Below are 20,416 nucleotides of genomic sequence, written 5' to 3'. Positions count from 1 at the left end.
CAACTTTCATATCAGAAAAAGAATATTTAAAAATATTTCTGTAATAAGTTACAGCACTTACTATGTGAGTGACCTGTAGGGTATCGCCATCAAATCTGCATAAAGTTGCACTATCTTCAAGAAAAGCATCACATTCTTCTAATTCTTGTGCATTACAAGATGGGTTTTCCTTTTCAGGGTTTGGATTCTGAAACAGAAAGACAATGAAACCTCTGAAGAACTGAGCTTTATATACAACTGTATATATATCAATCCCTTTCTAAAACAAAAACAATTCATGGAACTGTAAGAATCATTTGCATATTCTTTTATACTTAAAGATCAAATTATTATGTACCTGATCAAAATGAAAGCCACCATTTCTGTTGTGGAAGACAGCATGGGTGGCAGATACAACAAAATATATTTCAGTTTAAGGAAAGGTACATAAGCCAGTAAAACACGGACAATATTTCCCCTCCATAAGTAGCAAGAGTATATGATCCTGAAAACCTAAGTAGGTAAAAGTAAATTTACATCACTGTGAAATTCTTTCAGATTGCTATTGAAAATGCTAGAAAAAAATGGATTAACTTATTGTCTAAGTAGCCCTAATTATCATCATGATAATTACTGCACAAGAACTGAAAACTTGTGACAAAAAAATCACCTTATCCTCAGTATGAGTTGCAAAAGCAAAGACATTTGAAGTTCCCAATGAAAGTATGTTTAGAAGATGGACTACAATATCTTGCCCATGAACAGTGGGGGAAGAGAGGAGTGAAATCAATTTTAAGCACTAACCAGAATTTATTTCAGTATAACTTTCTTCAGCGCTCTTCAAAAAAGTAGTAAGCCACAACTAATATATTAAGATCCATAGGGAGTCATATTTCACAAGTTTTAGATGAGATACCACTTTCTAATCAAAAGGTGAAGTATCAAGCAAACAGTACTTTAAAATTACATTTCAAGTAAAGACTCCCTGTATAACAATAATGCCAGAAAGTTCATGAGTCATGCTTATTTTAAAAGGCAAGCCTAGGAAACCATTTCATTAACACTCACAGCCAATAGCAGCCAAGTACAGCAACCCTAAAAAGACAGCATAAAATTGTTGCTAACCTACTGATAAACAAGCAATGGACATACTAAAAATTTACTTCAATCAACTGCTTTAAAATCGGCCCATCATGGGAACAAAATCTATTTTTCAAATTAATCAGATTTCTGTTTTGTTGCACAGACACTATCATGTAAGCTAAATTCAGTCCCACATGAAGATAGTACAGTTCAAAACATGTTCAGAACTCTAATGCCATTAGTTTGTCATCAATTTCAGACAACACTGAGTTTGGTGTTAGGATTCTGAACAGTAAATGAACTGAAGACGTCTGTCAATGATGTGTGAATTAGCTTATCAAGAAAAGACAACATACAAATGTGCAAGAATGTTAAATATTTTATTTTTCAACTTCTTACCATTTCTTCAGAGGTCAGATGCATCAGACATTCACTTATTTCAGTGGCTTGGGAAGGGTCCATAATGAGTTCCCCCTTTGTGTCGCCAATTATTAGCTCTGGCCACCGGAGTCCCTCATTTTTCTTAATTAGAGAAATTTCCAAGCTAAAATGCAAATAGAAGACAACGAGTAATAGATGAATACACTGCATCCTTTTTTAAGATGATAGTCAGAAAGCTCTAAATATAGATTTGAGAGCTTCTGCTCTCTAAACTGAAGTGATAATGAAAACCTCATAACAGAAACCATTAGGAATCAACTTATAAAATAAACTATTCTAATGGAAAATATCCCAAAGAAAATCAGATGAAAGACAAGTGATTTCTAAAAGCCTAAGAATGAATAAAATGTATTCATGGAAGTGTCCTCAGAGTTTTCAATTCAAATGTGGTTTCCTCTGAAGTAGTTTTATAAAAGTTTTTAAATACTGCAGGAGATCACCTATAAATAAATCAATTCAGAGAGAGAAAATTTCACTACAGAAGTTTATCTGAAACCTAACACGTGCTAAATACCACCACTTAAGCACACACTACCTTTGTATAACATGTAGAACAAAAATATTTGTATTTTATAAGCCTCAGAAACAGTACAACACAGTTACCTACACTGTCTATATAAAATTCTAAGTCAAAAGATACAATTACTGTAACTTGTGAGGAAAAAAAAAAAAAGAACTTGGCATAAGGAATGAATAAATATATAAGTAAATAATTACGAGAGCCTGATGCATCAGCAGCGCATTTCTATTTAATTATACATGGGTAGAACAACAAAAACAGTTTCAATAAACATGCTTTTTAGACACACCTACAAGGTCTAGAATGTCATTTGTTTACCTGACACAACAAGAAAACTTTCTAAGTTACTAAGTACTGCATCAGAGCAAGAAGTATTTGGTGACCCCTGAATTATCTTCATTTTACAACTGAAACCACTACACTGGTTATCAGAAACACAATTATTTTGCACAAGATAATTGGGAGTGAGGTTTTTAAATCAAAAAAATTCAAGTGGTATTGTAGTGTCACTATTAAAAATCAAGTGCAACTTATGACATTCAAATGTGTAAATACTATTTCTTATTAAAACAGAAACCTGAGAGTCATGCAATATTAACCACTTGATAATTAACTCAAACTTGAGTCATTTAGCTATTTGCCTAATAATCAACAGCTGCAAACTCACATTTTAGTATACAGCATTAGCATAATCTGCATACAAATATTAGTCCTTTAGTTATTCTCCAGAAGAATTAAATAAACTTTCATAGCTACCTTTTGGGAAAAAAGCAAAGATTTTTATGAGAGAAAACTCAAGGAAAACACACTTATCAAATGAAACTGAAAAAAAAAAAAACTAACTGGGAATGTCTTGCAGAAAACATCATTCTACTTTTCCTATTACAACCAATTCTCACACAGTAGAGACCTATATACTACACACACAAATTCACACAATGCATCAAGATTAACGTCAAGCTTGTCCAAGCACCTAGAAGGCATTATTGTTCCTAGCATATCATCTTTCATTTAGTATTTTAAAGCATTATAATGGCAAGAATTCAGTTTTCTCAAACATCAGTTCCTATTTTCTGTATCATCAAGTCTGGGAACCTTACTTGCAAAACTGTTCCAGTGAAAAAACTTCATTTTGTCTTATTTAAAGGAAAGAACTGTTTTCCTCGAAACAACTTTCTTTTTTTTTTTTTTCTTTTTCACCTGATGATACCATACATGGAAATTACTCTTTAAGAAACCATTAAACCAAACCTGCTCGTTTCAATACATAGTGGCTCATTACTTTATCCTAAGAGCAAAAGTAATAAATGTCCAAATATATACGATATACTGTCAGAGTTCGTTACTTTTCTTATACTTGTTGAAGATCCAAGACAAATTCTATTATGAACCACATCTGAGCAATGAAATTTAAAACAGTTTTACTTATTGACTCACTTTCTGGCATTCCCTCGCCCCCCCCCTAGATTCACAAATAATGCAAAAAGAATACTGGAAGAACCTGTAGTACGTCTAACAGTATTTAAGCATCCAAATCTTTCAGTTCATGTCCTACCATACGTGGCAGGGCAAAATGGTGTATATAAGGGTCCGCTGCACGTGTTAACTGCAACAAAGAAAGCGACCTATAACATGAGCAGTCAGCTTGGAGTCTCAAACAGAAAATGCAAAAGGGTACACTTCCAAATACACAGGGATTTCAGGCTTACTTTTACATGTGCAGAAACACATGTGGAAATAAATCTGAATACTCGTGTCAGCTTCCAGTTATGAAGTACATTTTGCTGGTGCAAATGCAAATATCATAGCCAATATGCACCCACCAAAAAACCTAAACCAATGATGGAACAAACACATTCCGTCAAGGAGACTTGGAGATCAGTTTAGGGCTCTGCTCTGAAGGACCCTCCAAAGGCTCTACTAGCATAGTATACATGATGTATAATGGATTAGAAAAATGCAATAAAGAACTTATAAATCAAACTAGACTGAAGAATTCCTTGTTATTACAAAAAAAAGTAAGTTTCTGTTTGTGAAAAACAGAGTCAAGTTAATCAATCCTGAATTGTCATGAGAAGAAAAAAAAAATGTTGAATCAATTAAGCTTACTTTGCTCACAAGGTAATTTTTTATATTTTAATACTTTTTTTTTTCCTGGACATTTTAGTACTTCTAAATTTCCTTACTGAATTTATCACCAAAAGTTTCACAATTTTATTATAAACAGTCTTTGTGAGAATCATTTAATAGTTTACCTTTTCACTTTTGCATTGTGATCAACTAGAAGTGAACGGACAAGATTATTCTCAAAGAGAATAAAAAAAACGCAGACATGCATGGGTTACATTTCAGTATAGAAAGGCAACCAAAGATTTTAAAACATCACTTTATCTATGGTTGCCAATAAGCACAGGCAAAGCACACGAAAATAGTGAGAAGGCTAACATTATGAGCATCGATGTATTCTAACACTGTGAAGAATTCTGCTTCACAGCACAGTAGTGGAAAACCTTGAATTTCCTGGTCTGACACAGGTATATCTGTCAGTACATTTTTTTTTTTTTTTTTTTGTGAAAAAGTAATTTTTAGCTTGAAAAGGCTGTTCTATGTCATTGTAGAAAATAGCTTGCCATGTAACCTCATAAGCAAGTAACTGTAAGAAGAGGGAACTACTTTCGCAATTAGTTAAAGAAACAGTACTGTAAGACAGAATTGCAGAAGCCAGTGAGCACTTTTCAGCAGAGGAGATACAACCTTGTAAGGAGGAGTGCATTCCCAGAGGGCCCAAAAGTCAGATATAATACGCATTTGAAATCAATTCCCAGCAGTAGTAAATCTAAAAACCATATACAACACCTTTTGTTCTCTTTAATTATCCATGTGCAGCTTTCATGGTCCACAGAAGAATGTAGTTTTCCTTCCATCAAAGGAGGCTGGTCTTTCAGTGTAACACACATGTTCTCAGGGGAAAAGTGTACTTTTATGTCATCCTTAGTGATGTCTTGAGGAATGTGAATTGTTATTGTCACATCATCTTCAGTCTGCTGCCAGTAATAGAGAGGGTCTACAATTGAAAACGTACAGAAAAATATCAACTAGATTTTAAAAAAGCTGTCCTGGATTCCACAGTATGTAATGCTGCTGGGAGTCAGGGCTGGGGGAAGGTGAAAATAAGCTTCTACTCTAAACAACTTACTTAAAATATATTCTGATCACAAAATAGAGAAACATTTTTTTTTTTTTTTAAGCAATTAAGTTCATTTTGTGTCCCTCTGTTGGAAAACATCTTATATTCATATCTATACTCAAATATGCTGATGGAGTTATCCAATGGGCATTAAATAGTACTCTAAAGTTAATTGGGAAACTTATTGTGAAAGATATTATGGAATGGATAGCCAAAATGTATTAATCATAGAATCATTAAGGTTGGAAAAGACCTCCAAGATCATCTGGTCCAACCGTCGCCCTACCACCAACGTCACCCACTAAACCATGTCCCTAAGCACCACGTCCAACCTTTCCTTGAACACCCCCAGGGACGGTGACTCCACCACCTCCCTGGGCAGCCCGTCCCAATGCCTGACTGCTCTTCTTGAGAAGAAATGTCTCCTAATTTCCAACCTGAACCTCCCCTGGTGCAACTTGAGGCCATTCCCTCTAGTCCTAACACTAGTTATCTGTGAGAAAAGGCCGACCCCCAGCTCCCCACACCTTCCTTTCAGGTAGCTGTAGAGAGCAATAAGGTCTCCCCTGAGCCTCCTCTTCTCCAGACTAAAAACCCTCAGTTCCCTCAGCCGCTCCTCACAGGACTTGTGTTCCAGGCCCTTCACCAGCTTTGTAGCCCTTCTCTGGACATGCTCCAGGACATTCAAATGCACTGAACCATTAATGATCAGTAACTTGGTTAAACAGACACCAGGTACAGTGGTTATGATAAGCAACTCCATACTCTGAACTATATGCCGTTCAGAAAAGTGAACATTTTCCCCTAATCTATTTTGTTAGCACTTACACTGACTATTCAACAGAAACGGTTTTAAAAGACCAAGTAGTCTTCATCTGCCTTAGATGACAGAGATGAAATAAAACTGCCTGCCAAGGGGTAACATTTGACTTTTGCTCCTGGGCCTAGAATCTTCCTCATACGGATCTCTATTAAACTGCTGTCCTTCCATAAGAAATACTTATACAGAGGATGGCAACAAAGCTGGTTAAAGGGCTAGAAGGCATGTCCTGTGAGGAGCAGATGAGGACAATAAGTTTGTTAAACTTGGAGAAAAGGAGGTTGAGGGGTGACCTTACTGCTCTCTACAAGCTATCTGAGGATGACAAGCTGGGAGTGAGGTGTTCATCTTGTGACAGGACATGTGGGAGCGGCTCAAATCTGTGACAGGGTAAGTTCAGACTGGACATCAGAATAAGCTTGTTACTGAGATGGTAGTTAAACCTTCGGACAAGCTTCTGTACCGGCTTTACATGGAAAGGTTTTAGTAGCAGGGCCTGCAGTTGTGGACTCTGTGAGCAGAACCCAGCAGCAGCCCCATGTCAGAGCAGAGTCAGCTCCAAAAGGGACCTGCTGCTGGCCAGAGCCGAGCCAGTGAGTGATACTGGTTGGGCCTCTGGGAGAGCACACTGAAGAAAGGGAAAACCACTGTGCAGCAGCAACTGGGAGAGAGAGGAGTGAGAAGCAGCCCTGCAGACCCCCAGGTCCATGCAGCAGGAGGTGCTCCAGGCACAGAGCAGCAGTTCCCCTGCAGCCTGTGGAGAGGCCCCTGGTGGAGCAGGCTGTCCCCCTGCAGCCCACGGGTCCCACACGGAGCAGATCTCCACGCTGCAGCCCGTGGAGGAGCCCCCGGTGGAGCAGGTGGATGTGGCCTGGAGGAGGCTGCGGCCCATGGAGAGCCCCTGCAGGAGCAGGCCCCGGGCCGGAGCTGCAGCCCGTGGAGAGGAGCCCACGCAGGAGCAGGGGGTCTGGGGGGAGCTGCCACCCGTGGGGGACCCGTGCTGGAGCAGTTTGCTCCTGGGGGATGGACCCCGTGGTACGGAGCCGTGTGGGAGCGGTGCTTGAAGAGCTGCTGCCTGTGGGCAGCCCCCCAGGCTCAGTTCGGGAAGGACGGCATCCCGTGGGAGGGACCCCACGGGGAGCAGGGGCAGAGAGGGACCGTGAGGGAGCGGCGGAGATGAAGCATCAGGGACTGACCGCAGCCCCCATTGCCCAGCACCGCTTGAGGGGAGGCAGCAGAAGAGGGTCGATGGGGGGGAAGGTGGTTTTGGTTTGCTTTTAGTTTCTCACTGGTCTAGTCTGCTAGTGATAGGCAATGAATTATTTTAATCTCCCTATGCTGAGTCTGTTTTGCCTGTGCCAGTAACTGTTGTGATCTCCCTGTCCTTATCTCAACCCTTGAGCCCTTTTCATCATATTTTCTCCCCTTTTACCTTTGAGGAGAGGGAGTGAGAGAACCGTTGTGGTAGAGTTTGGTTGCCCAGCAGGATAAAACCACCAGAGCTTCGTAGAGGTAGTTGGTGGCCCACATCTGTTAGTGTTTAAGAGGCATTTGGATAATGCTCTTTACTGTATGTTCTAACTTTGTGTCGGACCCAAGGTAGTCTTGACAGTTGGACTTGATCTTTGTAGGTCCCTTCCAACTGAAACTATTCTACTCTAAAAGGAGAGAATATAAAGCTAAAACATTCTAAAGGCTATGACAGGAAGACTGGGTCGTTCACAGTTGGTCACAGAAAACATAACTACAGATGTATTCATTTTCTTTTACATGTTACCTTCCTAGTTAGAGGGAAAGCAAAGCATGGACTGACTCATTCTCTGGAACGTTTTGAAAGCTCTCAAGGTGTCGTAGTACAAGACTTAGCTGATCATCTCAGCAACTGCAACTCTGGAAGGACTCTTACACTGTTGCCTAGTACCATGAGTTTCCTGTTTGCTACAGGATCAGTCACAGATACTACAAATACACTTCCCAGAAACTATTATTATATGAGATGCAACAGCCATCAAAATTCTAAATTTTGACACAGACTGTATCTGATATTAAAGTCTTAATTTGTAAGATAACAGAAAGAGACCAAAAAATACCTTAGGCCCTTCTTTTCTACACTATCTTCTAGACTACCTTATTAGCTGTCAAGTATGTATGGAGCAGAATCTGAAAGGACAAAGAAAAAGCCAAAATACCAATAAGCAACATAACCACCTTAATATTTCCTCATGTATTGTTGTAATCTCTATAAAAATTAGAGTATTACTGCCAGCACATCTTGTTTTGCTATTTGGTATCTGCTACACCTGCAATTTTATATAGCCATGCAACCAAAATTATAGCCTAGGTTAGGCTAATAGATTTCTGCACAACTGAAAAAATTGTGTTAGTATCATTCAGTTAAGATAGGCTCATTAACATCTCTCTCATATGCAGAAGCAAAAATCAAATCTGAAATAACACAATATAGCTACATAAATATACATATTATGAACTCAGTGACATTTAGGATTAATACTTAGTAGGGGTTCATATACTTCATTTTGCTTTGATCTCCTAGAAGAAAAGTATGAGTGTCTTTTGATGAAGTTGATTCTTTTTCCTCTAAACTACTTTCTTAGGGGAGTCTTTTACTAGATTCTCATTCTTAAAAAAAAAAAAAAAAAAAAAAAAAACCACCTTTGTTGTTTGAAAGGCAGGAGTGATTTCCATATCAGAGAGATCTTTCTGCTGAACAACTGTTTGGGTGCCATGCTCCCTTCTCTCACCTAAGACTAGCTTCTCAGTTTGAACACTTCAGCTAGATGCCTGCATTTAGGCAACTGTTGTCTTAACCGTTAGCAAATAATGAGTACAGTTCTGTTTGCAGAATATTCTTTTCCTTGAGACAAGGAAATTCTTTAAGTGCTTCCTATCTAAAAAGACTTGTCATATAGGTTTATGCCCAACACAACTTCCTAGGAAGAAAACAAATATGTTAAAAAAAAAAAAAGCATATCTGGCCTTATAAAAAAAAAAATCTGATGGCAGATATTAAGACCAACATTTACTGCTGGAGTTTCCAAACAGATTCTAAACTGACAAGTTCTTTTCTTTGACAAAACAAAGAGCAGTCTGTCATGACCTGACAGTTAAGTTTTACCTTTCTTTTCATTTGCTGTTTTTGCATCATCATTTCCTGCTAACTTTTTTTCTTCTTCTTGTACAGATTTGAATGGTTTGTAGGAAAGAATCATTAGACCATCCCCATTCGGCTCTATTGCTGCATAATGGGGGACTGATTTTCCTTGTAAAACTCTCTTTCTGCAGATTTCATATTGATGATCACCTGTAAAATGAAAAAAAAAAAATCTGAGCAGTACTATTTTTCTAGAGCACAAAATCTCATTCAAGAACCTCATTACATTTAAAAATACTACACAATCCTACTGGTTAAATAACAGTACTGTGGATTAAAAGGAAATTTCTCTTTTGTTTTTCAATGATTTTATTACACACGTAGATCCTAAAATTAATCTAACATTGCTCTTTTTTCCTTATGATGATTTCTTTGATCAAAGCTAGCCTGCCAATTCAGAAAACCACTCTCAGTCTCCGTACAAATAAATCTTCCAAACATTTCTGAGGTGCTAAAAAAGTTTGAGTAACAATGAAATAGCTTGCGATAACAATTCATAATGGAAAATGCCTACCTTCCCTTTTGAAGGCCAGAGTTTTACACGAGTTGAGGAGGTCCTAGTTGTTAACTACTGGCATCAAGGAACACGCCATTCCCAAACACATGAGTAATGATGAATTAAAATACAGGTAAGGTGATACATTCTAGAGTGTTCTTCCTCCATTTAAATCTACCTGGACTCAGATGCCTAAGTATTTGATTGACTTCTGAATAATAACAGATAGTGCAAGTGGATTTTTAGGAATTTACCAGTAACTTAATAAAATTCTCACAGTTGATAAAATTATCCTCAAGAATTGTTTAGTTTTTCACATCTATGCTTCACCTCTTCATTAAAAGAAATCGGTGTATTTGCAACTACAACTTTACTTGAAACAAGCCAAAAAAAAAGAGAACTTATTAGCAGAGATGTTAGACAAGACCAGATCATGAAGGTAAAAATCATCTATACCACTCCAGTGTAACGTGTTCCTGGTTGACATCAGTGCTAAGTTTAGGGAAACACAGTCACAGAATACAGAGAGTAACAGATTTTGGAATCGAATTTGGATCCCCTTAACTAGTTATCATACTTGCTAAAAGTTAGTTCAGAAGTGGAATAAAGAAAAATAACCAGACTACAATGTAATTCTGGTACTTGGGCGTGTTAATTAAAGCCCCCCTCCCTCCTTTTTTGAGCATGGGCAGAGGGGTATTAATAGAACAGACATAGCCATTTAAATCAGAAGCAGAGTCAGAGACCTACACAGTCAGAAAACCCCAGGCAACTAGGGAGCATGCTTTAACAGATCACCTCAGACTATACAGATGACCAAAGAGAGTGCTGTACCGGGAAGGTAATCACTCATACAACTTTATGAAAAGTACAACAGATATTTATTAGAAATAGATATCTTGAACCTTGATTTTACTGGACCAAGCTAAAGGAACTTCATTTCATAATGACACAAAGTTCTTAGCTTGTTTTCTAATCACTTTAACCACACATGTAGAAGTTTACTTCTTCCTATCTTCCAAATATTTGTCATAATTAAGGTCTACAACTGAGAACTTGATCTGAAAATGGAAGAAAATGACCTATGTAAAATCTGAGTAGAGTTTTTGTGGGAAGGAAATATCAGAAACTGAGGAAAAATAAACTTCTAAGACAAAGAATAAAAGCATGATAGCTGGTTTTGCCTTTTTTTTATATATATATAGATTTTGTTTGTTTTAGTTTTCCTTACCCACTAGTAACATAAATGTAAAACACTTACCCTCTTTGCTCATCTCTGCAATTGTAACCCATTCCAAGGTAACATGAAATCCACTTCCTTTTGTGTCCAATTCATCTTTTTCTACCCTAAGCAGCAGCACAGCTACTGAATGAGTACCAGATTTTACAAATGAAACACTGTGTGCTACAATAAATGGACTGCCTAGTTCTTCATTAAACACAATCTAGAAGACACAATGTTGGCAAAAAGTCAGTCAGTTAAAACTCAAAGTCTCAGAAAGCAGTGAAAGGCTACAGTGAATGTCAAATCAGTTAATTTTTGCTTGCCACAAACTGCTTTAACTTTTGGTTAGCCCTGAAGCGGTCAGGCAGTTGGACTAGATGATCCTTGAAGGTCCCTTCCAACTGAACTATTCTATTCTGTTATATTTCTGGCTTTCCTTCTTTGGCTATCAAGAAACCATTCTGAAATGTTTTTAATTATTATTGTTTCTATTACAGGATCACAGAAATGGCCCATTAGACAAAGCACAAAGATCTACAAAAATGTCTACACTGTAGCTGTTTAGTACTAAAGTAAATACGCATACAGAACAGGATCCATAAGCACCGCACACCAACTGGGGAAGAGAGTCTCACACAAGATGAAAATGAAGGCATTTCACCAATACCCTCACTACTCTCTGAGGCAACCCAAGATCCCAAAAATCACTGTGGACCTTGGCACATGCAAACAAGAAGATAAAAGATCCAGTACATTGCTATCAGTGTTGCATCATCAACGCAAGCTGAGAGAGAGGGGGTTCTCTTTATTTGACTACTATCTTTACAAGAGACTCACTTCATATTCTCTAATAGGAATATTCTCTAATAGGAATTAAGAAACAGAGAATCTATGCTTAAATGAAGGAGTATTAAATTCACATTTAGGAGGAGGTTGGGTCAGAACCTTCTGACTTTTTGTTTATAGGGTTTGGCAAAGTCCATCCATATTTTTATGTGACTAGGCAGGATCACTGTAAACATGAAATAATGCCATACCGAAAGCCTGTGTATCTTGAAAGTTGAGACATATAGAAGTAGCTACCTACAGCGGGAAGTTTTAATTCTAGAGACTGTGTGTTACAGCTTTTCATAAAAAGGTGCTTATTCAGCATAAATCATAAGAAGGTGAAAAACAAAATAAATCCAAACAACAAATAAGAAATAAAACATTATTTTCTAGAACATTAATACATTAAAATCAAAGTCATAGTCACAGAGTGGTTGACATTAGAAGAGACCTCTAGGGATCATCTAGTCCAACCGCCCTGCTCAAGCAGGATCACCTAAACACACCCAGCCCTCTCAGCCTCTGCTCACAAAAAGAGATGCTCCAGTCCCCTGATCATCTTCGCAGCCCCACACTGGACTCGCCCCAGGAGCTCCAGGTCTGTCTTGCACTGGGGAGCCCAGACCTGGACGCAGCACTGCAGGTAAGATTTCTCCAGGGCTGAGAAGAGGGACAAGATCGCCTCCCTCAACCTGCTGGCCACACTCTTCCTAATGCTCCCCAGGATCTCATTGGCCTTCTTGGCCACAAGGGCACATTGCTGGCTCATGGTCAGCCTACTGTCCACCAGGATTCCCAGGTCCCTCTCTGCAGATCTGCTCTCCAGCAGGTCAGCCCCCAGCCTGTACTGGTGCATGAGGTTATTCCTCCCTACGTGCAGGACCCTGCACTTGCCCTTGTTGAACTTCATGAGGTTCCTCTCGGCCCAACTTCCCAGCCTGTCCAGGTCTCTCTGAATGACAGCACAGCTTTCTGGTGGATCAGCCACTCCTCCCGGTTTAGTGTCATCAGCAAACTTGCTGAGGGTGCGCTGTGCCCTTTCAAACAGGTCACTGAAGAGTAAGTTGAACAAGACTGGGCCCACTACTGACCCCTGAGGGACACCACTAGCTAAAGACTTCCAAACAGACTGCGCCGCTGATCACAACCTTCTGAGCTCTGCCATTCAGCCAGCCACAGAGAATAAAGGAAAATGAATTTATGCTGCAGTGGATAAATGAGCATAGGCTCACTCTCGCTGTTACTGAAACCTGATAATGTTTGAGGATTTGTAAGGTTGCGATGTTAAAGTCACTGTAAACCACAGGGTGGTCTAAACACTCAAAAGGTGAATTTAAATGGTGGCAAACTCTCAGCATAGAAATTGGATGTTTTGGTACACTGACAACTCTGATGTAACTTATTTATGGATCAATATTCTCACACTAAGAGAAGACAGACTAATAAGCTCACAGCAGCTGAGGTAGAAATTTAACAACTACGTTTGTGGTGTCCAAGCAAGATAACCGATACCAATATTAGTATTGTAACACCACAGTGATGTGGATACAAAAAAGGGTTCTTATCAAGGCTGTTTAAAATAATCTATTTTGTAAACTATTTCATCATGAGAAACACAAAAACAAACTTCAGTTACAACCAACAATTTTAAGTAAAAAATATTAAGCACCGATATTTGCCAGAACTAAGTGCACAATGTGAAGATTTTCTCTACCAGAGATGTGGAAATACTACTGTTTACACTCTGTCTACTCTGCAGGTAACCCTCAGGGCTACTTATCAAAGCTTTTTAATGAGCAATTTTGTTTAAGGTTTATTCTAGTCTCCCTGGACACACTTTTAAGATGGGGCAAATTAAATGGTGAATATTTCAAGCAGAATTACATCAGCACAAGCAATTCAGAAGTCTCTTAACTTAAAAACAAAAGCAGCTATTAGCTTGACTGATGATAATTTTGGACTTTTAAAAAAATATATATTATTCCACAAGTCAGTTGAAAGAACAAACAATAAATGATGGTGGGAAAAAAACCTAGGCAGATCCATACAAACTGCAAAGGGGAAACAGTTCTTGGAAGTTCAGCTTGACAAGAGCTTAGCCACCAATTTAGAAACACTCACTTTTATTTAGACAGATTCTCTTTCAATCAAGAAGCTATTTCCATTCAACCATTTGAATTTTATAGATATTTTACACATAAAGAAATCATTAAAATCATTTTATGCTTGGCACAACCATATATCAACATAACAGAGTTCAGATTTAAAGCTTAATTTTTCATAATTGCATATACGTGCAATTACCATAAGAAAGGCAGGAATAAGAATTATTTTGTATATGTACAATTCAAAAAATGTTACTGTAAGACTTACCTCCCACTTTTCTGATGCACTGTCTCCACGCTTGCCTGTTTTGATTAAATAGAGTCTTCCTGTTCCATCAGAAAGGGTAACCCACGTGGAAGATGGGAAGTATATGGAGGCACAAAGGCGATTATCACAAGCTGTCAAGTCTGCAGGGAGCCTGAAAACTTCTCGTGGCTTTTGTAGAGCAGTGTCCTACAAGCAAAGTCATGTATCAAGACTTTAGGAAGTACTTATTAATTCTAGTAAGTATTACAAGGTAAGCCTAACAAATCTCAATGCCAGTTCACCTATTTCTTTGTGCAGTTGAGCTTATTTCAAAATCAGTGGGTAGCAAGAACCACATCCACATACGTGGAAAACATGAGAGAATTTCAGTACTGATTTAGTTTGTTTACTGAAAACAGAAGTGTTTTGTAATTGATATTTCAGCATTCCATTTTTTTCCTTCAATTTTATAGCACTAGTTATGTTTTGCATTAAAAAAGATTTTTCACTTCTTCTCCCCAAGCATTCCTGTATAATCAAACGTTTACCTCAATTCCAGCCCCATTCAAATCCTGAAGACTGTAAGTGAAATGAAAACCAGAGAATTGTTCATTTACACTCACTTCTAATTAAAACAAATTTTACCCCACTCTCTTACTCAACTGGCACATTCAAGTTGATAAAACATTTCTAAGCTTTCCTAGAGTGGTTAGTTCACTCAGAAAATTAGGGATGTAATGACTGTGATTAGCTAGCAAAAAAACCTAAAAAGCTGTATTCACATCATATTTGCAAATAACTTTTCTATCGCATTATGATTACACTATGTATCAGGATAGATACATTTATTTAGCATACCATGTCAGTGGCACACTGCAACCTTATTTTTGTCTTTTATGCCAATATTGAAAACCTGGGAAGGGAACCAACTACCTACCTATTATGTGCCATACCAAATGCACCTTCTATTAGAGTAAGTGTGAGAACGGGACTAAGAAATAACAGTGTAAAAGCATCAGATTAAAACGTTGTCTCGTTACAGACCCTGGAATTTCAGCCACAAAATGTTCACTCAAGCAATGGGCAGCACACAATAGAGGTGGGGGGGAGATCATGCATATACATGTCTACTTCTAGTAAAAGAAACCCACTCCTGGTACATGAAATAAGGCACGGAAAAATACAAAGCAACATCTTTAGAATAGTTCTTTGCACTTGTGCGTGTACATATAACACAGAAAGAGCACATTTGCATGTACAATCATGACACAGCCTCATTTTTTGATAATACTGTATTTAAGACAACTTCAAATCCTTCATATTTTTCCAGGTGTATTTAAAATCAGATGTGCATTTAGAACATGTCCAAAAGTAGGCAAGATAAATTAGATTTGGGTAAGTACCACTTTAATAAGCAAGAGTAAAAAAGACTAGATGACAAACTGATAGCCTGCTTGCCTTTTGCGCCTACTTGAATTCATATTAGAGATTACAGTTGCACTACAAGAAGGCACAAGGGCAATTATGAAACCTGCAATGGAAAAGATGCAAATTAGATTTTTAATGACCAGAAGCATTCAGGTTTGCCCTCTGGATTCAGTTGCATCACAATACTCCTTCAATTATTTGACTAATTTAGAACACATTCAGGAGGAGAGGATGAAAATTAAAAATAAACAAACAAAAGCTACCCCAAACCCAAACACTAGGAACAAAGCCTCTTGGCGTCCTCATCTTTTACTCAATTTCTTAAAGGTTTTACTGAAAGGCAGTATTTTCTGCAATAGAAGTGTTCCACTGTAACTAACAAGTTGTATGACTACTGCGTCTAGGAAAAAGAAACTTAAATCAGAGAAAGAAAAAGCATCAGCCCTGGATAGTGATTTACAGGGCTGTACTATATAACATTACAGAGGACCATGCTTTTGTCAGCCTTCAAGGGAATCAGAACAATAAGCTTCAAATAGTTCTGGATGCAATTCTGTTTTTAAAAACTATTGGCTATCAGCCATTTAATCCTCTAAAGCCCACGTTAGGTTATCAGCACTGAGGAAGAATGTCAGGACTCAATATATCTGGAAAATAAAAAAAATATATTAAAAAAATCTAAATCACAAAGCCTCCCCTCAGAAGTCATGAAAGCAAATGCTCTTAGAATATTCTTCATTTGCTGTTCAGCAATTTAAATTTAGCAATTTATTAGAAGAGCCTCTAACTTTAGTCTGACAATGAATTGAATTGCCTTGTTTGAAGTTGAATCAAAACCCGTCCTTAAAGCCTTTCGGTATCAGCTTTGCCTTCTGCCTCGCTGTTTCTCTGTGCACCAAGTGACCAACAGGGACTAACAGCGATTCCCTGCTTCAGAAGTACGAGGGGATGCTGAGATACTACAGTCAGATGTACTCACTGGAATTAGATTTAAATGACAAAAACAAAAAAAAAAACAGTTCCTTTAAGAAAGAACTATAAAATAAAAGCTTAAAAATTCCCTCTACTCTTCCTGACACCTCCCCACCCAGTCTCCGCTTAAGTGAGCATATGCCAGCTCATACAGTCACGCAGTGAAATTTTACGTACGTTCTTCAGCGTGCCTGTAAGATTTAAATTCTGTAAGTTTTATGAAGAAGTTGCATTGTTACCAACAGTTTCCGTAATGTAAAAATAAACAATATTACATAAGAAATTTAAAATAAGAATGTTTTTTTCCAAGGAGTAGAACAGGAATGAGAAGAGACAAGACATAAAAAAAAAGTGAAAAAAAATCAGCCATGAGTTATATTGCGATTCTCCCCCTCTGCTCTGCTCTTGTGAGACCCCGCCTGGCGTGCTGCGCTCACCTCTGGGGCCCCCAGCACAAGAAGGACATGGGCCTGTTGGAGTGGGTCCAGAAGAGGCCATGAAGATGATCAAGGGGCTGGAGCACCTCTCTTATGAAGACAGGCTGAGGGAGTTGGGGCTGTTCAGCGTGAAGAGAAGGCTCCAGGAAGACCTTGCAGCGGCCTTCCAGTACCTAAACGGAGCTAGAGGAAAGCTGGGGAGGGACTCTATGTCAGGGGGTGGAGTGACAAGAGAAGGGAGAATAGATATTAGGTGGAAATTCTTTACTCAGAGGGCGGTGAGGCAGTGGCACAGGCTGCCCAGAGAAGCTGTGGATGCCCCATCCCTGGAGGTGCTCAAGGCCAGGCTGGATGGGGCTTTGGGCAACCTGGTCTGGTGGGAGGTGTCCCTGCCCATGGCAGGGGGTTGGAACTGGGTGGGTTTTAAGGTGCCTTCCAACCCAAACCATTCTGTGATCCTATGATTAATGGTGCCATTACGAGTTACTGTTGCTACAATATCTCAATTCCATTATATTGATATAGAAAGAAAGTCTTCTTTGCAAGAAGACCTGACAGTCAAGAAAACAACTCCAAATATTTGCCTGCTATAGGAGAAAACTCTGAATTATTTTCCAGTTCAATTCCAGTATTACTTTTTAAGTTGTGTGATGTTTGCAAAGTCAGATGCAAAAACAAACAAAAAAGCTAACAAAAACGAACAAACCTCCCCAAGCCCAATAATTCTGTCACTGCACTAGCCATTAGGTCTTTAAATCAAAGCATCAATACTGGCTTACTGAGTGAAAGTCTGATAGCTGGAACAGATGAGCGTTAACGCTAGCAATACATTTCTAGCTGAGTTAGGGTAACAACTTTCTCAACTTGATATAAATAACATCTGAATACTCATTCATCAACTTACGAAATCTGCTCATGTTCCTCACTTTTTTTTCAATTTATGTTTGATTCTGAGCAAGTGACAGTCTTATCTGTACCTCCTGCATTCAGGGATGACATCTTTCTAAATGCTTCAGTTGCAGGGATAATTTGTCATCTAAGGGTAACTGCAACACGCCTCCAAACAAAAACCGAAGTTGCAACAGAAATAGCAATCAGAACTATAAATAATTACTTGTTAAAAGAGCCCACGCGTTCTTTGGGTTAGGATTTAGGATAAGCGTGCTAACACGGTGAATCTTCTGTTAAAGAGAATACTGAAATTCAGTTGAATTGTGGCCTTCGCTAACTTGTAAGCTACACTTGGCTGTAACGATATTTATGATACACATTTGACTAATATATGGGCAGGCACATTTGTAACGAGAGACCTTGTTGATGTTTCTGAACACAAGTTCCTCTTTATACATACGCAGATACATATCCTCTGCAAAACAGCACTTCGCTGCATATTAGGACAAAAGACAGTGGCAATTTATTTGACAGTCTGCTATAACTAAAACCTGCAATAGTACATTAACAAAATGCCATTTTCTTGAAGACTTCAAGGGACCCTCCAGTCCAAGGGATTTCTAGCTGCAAGAATGTCTATTTAAAGGTATTACACACAGAAATGCAAGTTGTTGCCTGTTGTAAAATCCTTTACCTGGTTTTATGTGCTAAGAATGAAATGCACAGATGCAGTTCCCTCCTAATAACGGGATGTGTTGGGTTTATACGTGCAGGTGTTGGCAGCACGAGGAGTGGTCTCTGTGAGAAGAGGCCAGTGGCTGCCCCATGTCAGGGACAGCGGGTTCCAGCTGCCTCTGTAACAGACCCCCACAGGACACAGCTGAGCCCATCACCCAGGCTGGGGGCATCTCTGGGAAAACATACTTAGGAATTGGTAAAAAGTGTTGCACAGCAGCAGTGAGAGAGGAGTGAGAACATCGTGAAACAGCCCTGCAGGTCACTGAGGAAGGGAGAGCAGGTGCTCCAGGCACCAGAGCACAGATGCCCACGCAGCCCGTGGAGGAGACCACGGTGAAGCAGGCTCTCCCCCTGCAGCCCGTGAAGCCCAACAACCGATGAGCTTTTCCACCTTACTTTCTCCCCCTGACCTGCTGAGAAGTGAGAGGGTAGTGCAGTGGGCACATGGCAGGCAGACAAGGTTAGCCAACCACATGGAAAAAAGCAGGAAAAATGAGATTGTGATAAGGCACCGATCACAGGAGGCTTTCCCTGATAAGCTTCTTTCTTTTGGATGTTCCTGCTGGGAATCCAGATGATTTCCAAAGATTTAGAAAAAGTCACAGATTATTTTATCTCAATGAGAGTCTGCCAAACACACAAACTGCTTGTACATTCTCTGAAAAGTGAAGGAGCTATTTTGCAGCTCCAGTTCTCAGCCTACCATATTCCGGAGATCTGTATTTCCCAGCAACTCTACAACCACCATTTCAGGATTTCTCTCAGCTTAGCCTTGACCTTGTCATTCTTCCCCTAGAACCCTGCACAGAACAAGCCCCGTTCTCTTAAAAACCAGGCAGCACCATGTGTTTTCTTTTGTCCCACAGAGTTACACTCAAACTCCTTGGTAGCATGACAATGGATATTTTTTCAAATGTGAAAATTACATATAGCCAACTACAGCAAGGAAGTAAGCTTAGGCCAGGACTCAAAGCAAACTGTTCTGTAGAGTCTAGAGAGAACCACATGAACAGACTCCACAAACTTTAAATAACACAGCAGTATACAGCTACCACGAGTAATTTGATTAACAAGAGGTTAAATGTGTTCTCTTCCTCCTAACTAATGCAAAGATACCTTCTATTTGACACTCTCTCAATCTATTTAACTTTATGTCAACCAACGTGATTCCAAAAGTCAGAATACAGAAACTGGAAGAGGCTGTCACGCCAACGTACATGAATGGAACAGGAACAGCTGTACGAAGGAGGGGAGTACTAATGTGATGCATGCTGTATTTTCTAGAATTATATTAAACCCACAGCAGATCTCAACTGACTTGTTATATAAAATTAGCTTTTTTTTAAAAAAAAAAAATCAAACAGCAGCTCTGAATCAATTAGTGCCAGAACACATCTTAGGATGAGAATGAAGTACCTACATGTTATGAGCTTTCTCAACATAAAATGTTAACCAAATAACTGGTGATGAATGAAATATTGTTATTTAAATTGGCTAACAAGTGTCTACAATTATGGACTTCTTACTTCCCTTTCTGCATAGATGAACATTTAAGAAACTATACTTGATGAGTCAGAAGGATTGAGTCAAAGTCATCACAAAACCAAACAAAACCCTACTTTGTAGTGAAAAACTGTAAGCACACCTTTATTTCTCAACGGGGTACAAGTCATAATTATCAGAGATACAATCTTACTCTAAATTATACACTCAAAGCTAAGGAGACCTTGTGATAGCTGCAAAATTACCACCAGTAAGTCTCTTATTCCTTCACAAACAAGTACTACAACTGCACATACCAGAAACCTAGTGTCCATACATCCATGTTCCTTCCCCCTCAGAATAAA

At 38.8% G+C, this 20,416-nt stretch overlaps 1 protein-coding gene across 3 annotated transcripts in view; it reads right to left on the bottom strand.

The window, feature by feature from the left end:
* Positions 1-20,416, bottom strand: part of NUDCD1 (NudC domain containing 1) — a 36,862-nt gene that overhangs the window by 7,351 nt on the left and 9,095 nt on the right. For all 3 annotated transcript variants that reach the window (XR_014579201.1, XM_083822975.1, XM_083822976.1), the window contains 6 exons: positions 14,125-14,310; positions 10,960-11,143; positions 9,167-9,352; positions 4,880-5,087; positions 1,462-1,606; positions 62-187 (listed from right to left, as the gene is read on the bottom strand). Coding sequence is in view for 2 of the 3 variants with exons in the window: in XM_083822975.1 (XP_083679101.1) it covers positions 62-187; positions 1,462-1,606; positions 4,880-5,087; positions 9,167-9,352; positions 10,960-11,143; positions 14,125-14,310 (1,035 nt within the window). In the remaining variant the exon portion in view is untranslated. The remainder of the gene's footprint in view (positions 1-61; positions 188-1,461; positions 1,607-4,879; positions 5,088-9,166; positions 9,353-10,959; positions 11,144-14,124; positions 14,311-20,416) is intronic.

Source organism: Anser anser (assembly GCF_964211835.1).
Source record: "Anser anser genome assembly, chromosome: 2".
NCBI classification, from domain to species: Eukaryota; Metazoa; Chordata; class Aves; order Anseriformes; family Anatidae; genus Anser; species Anser anser.
This window is presented reverse-complemented; position numbering and strand designations above follow the sequence as displayed.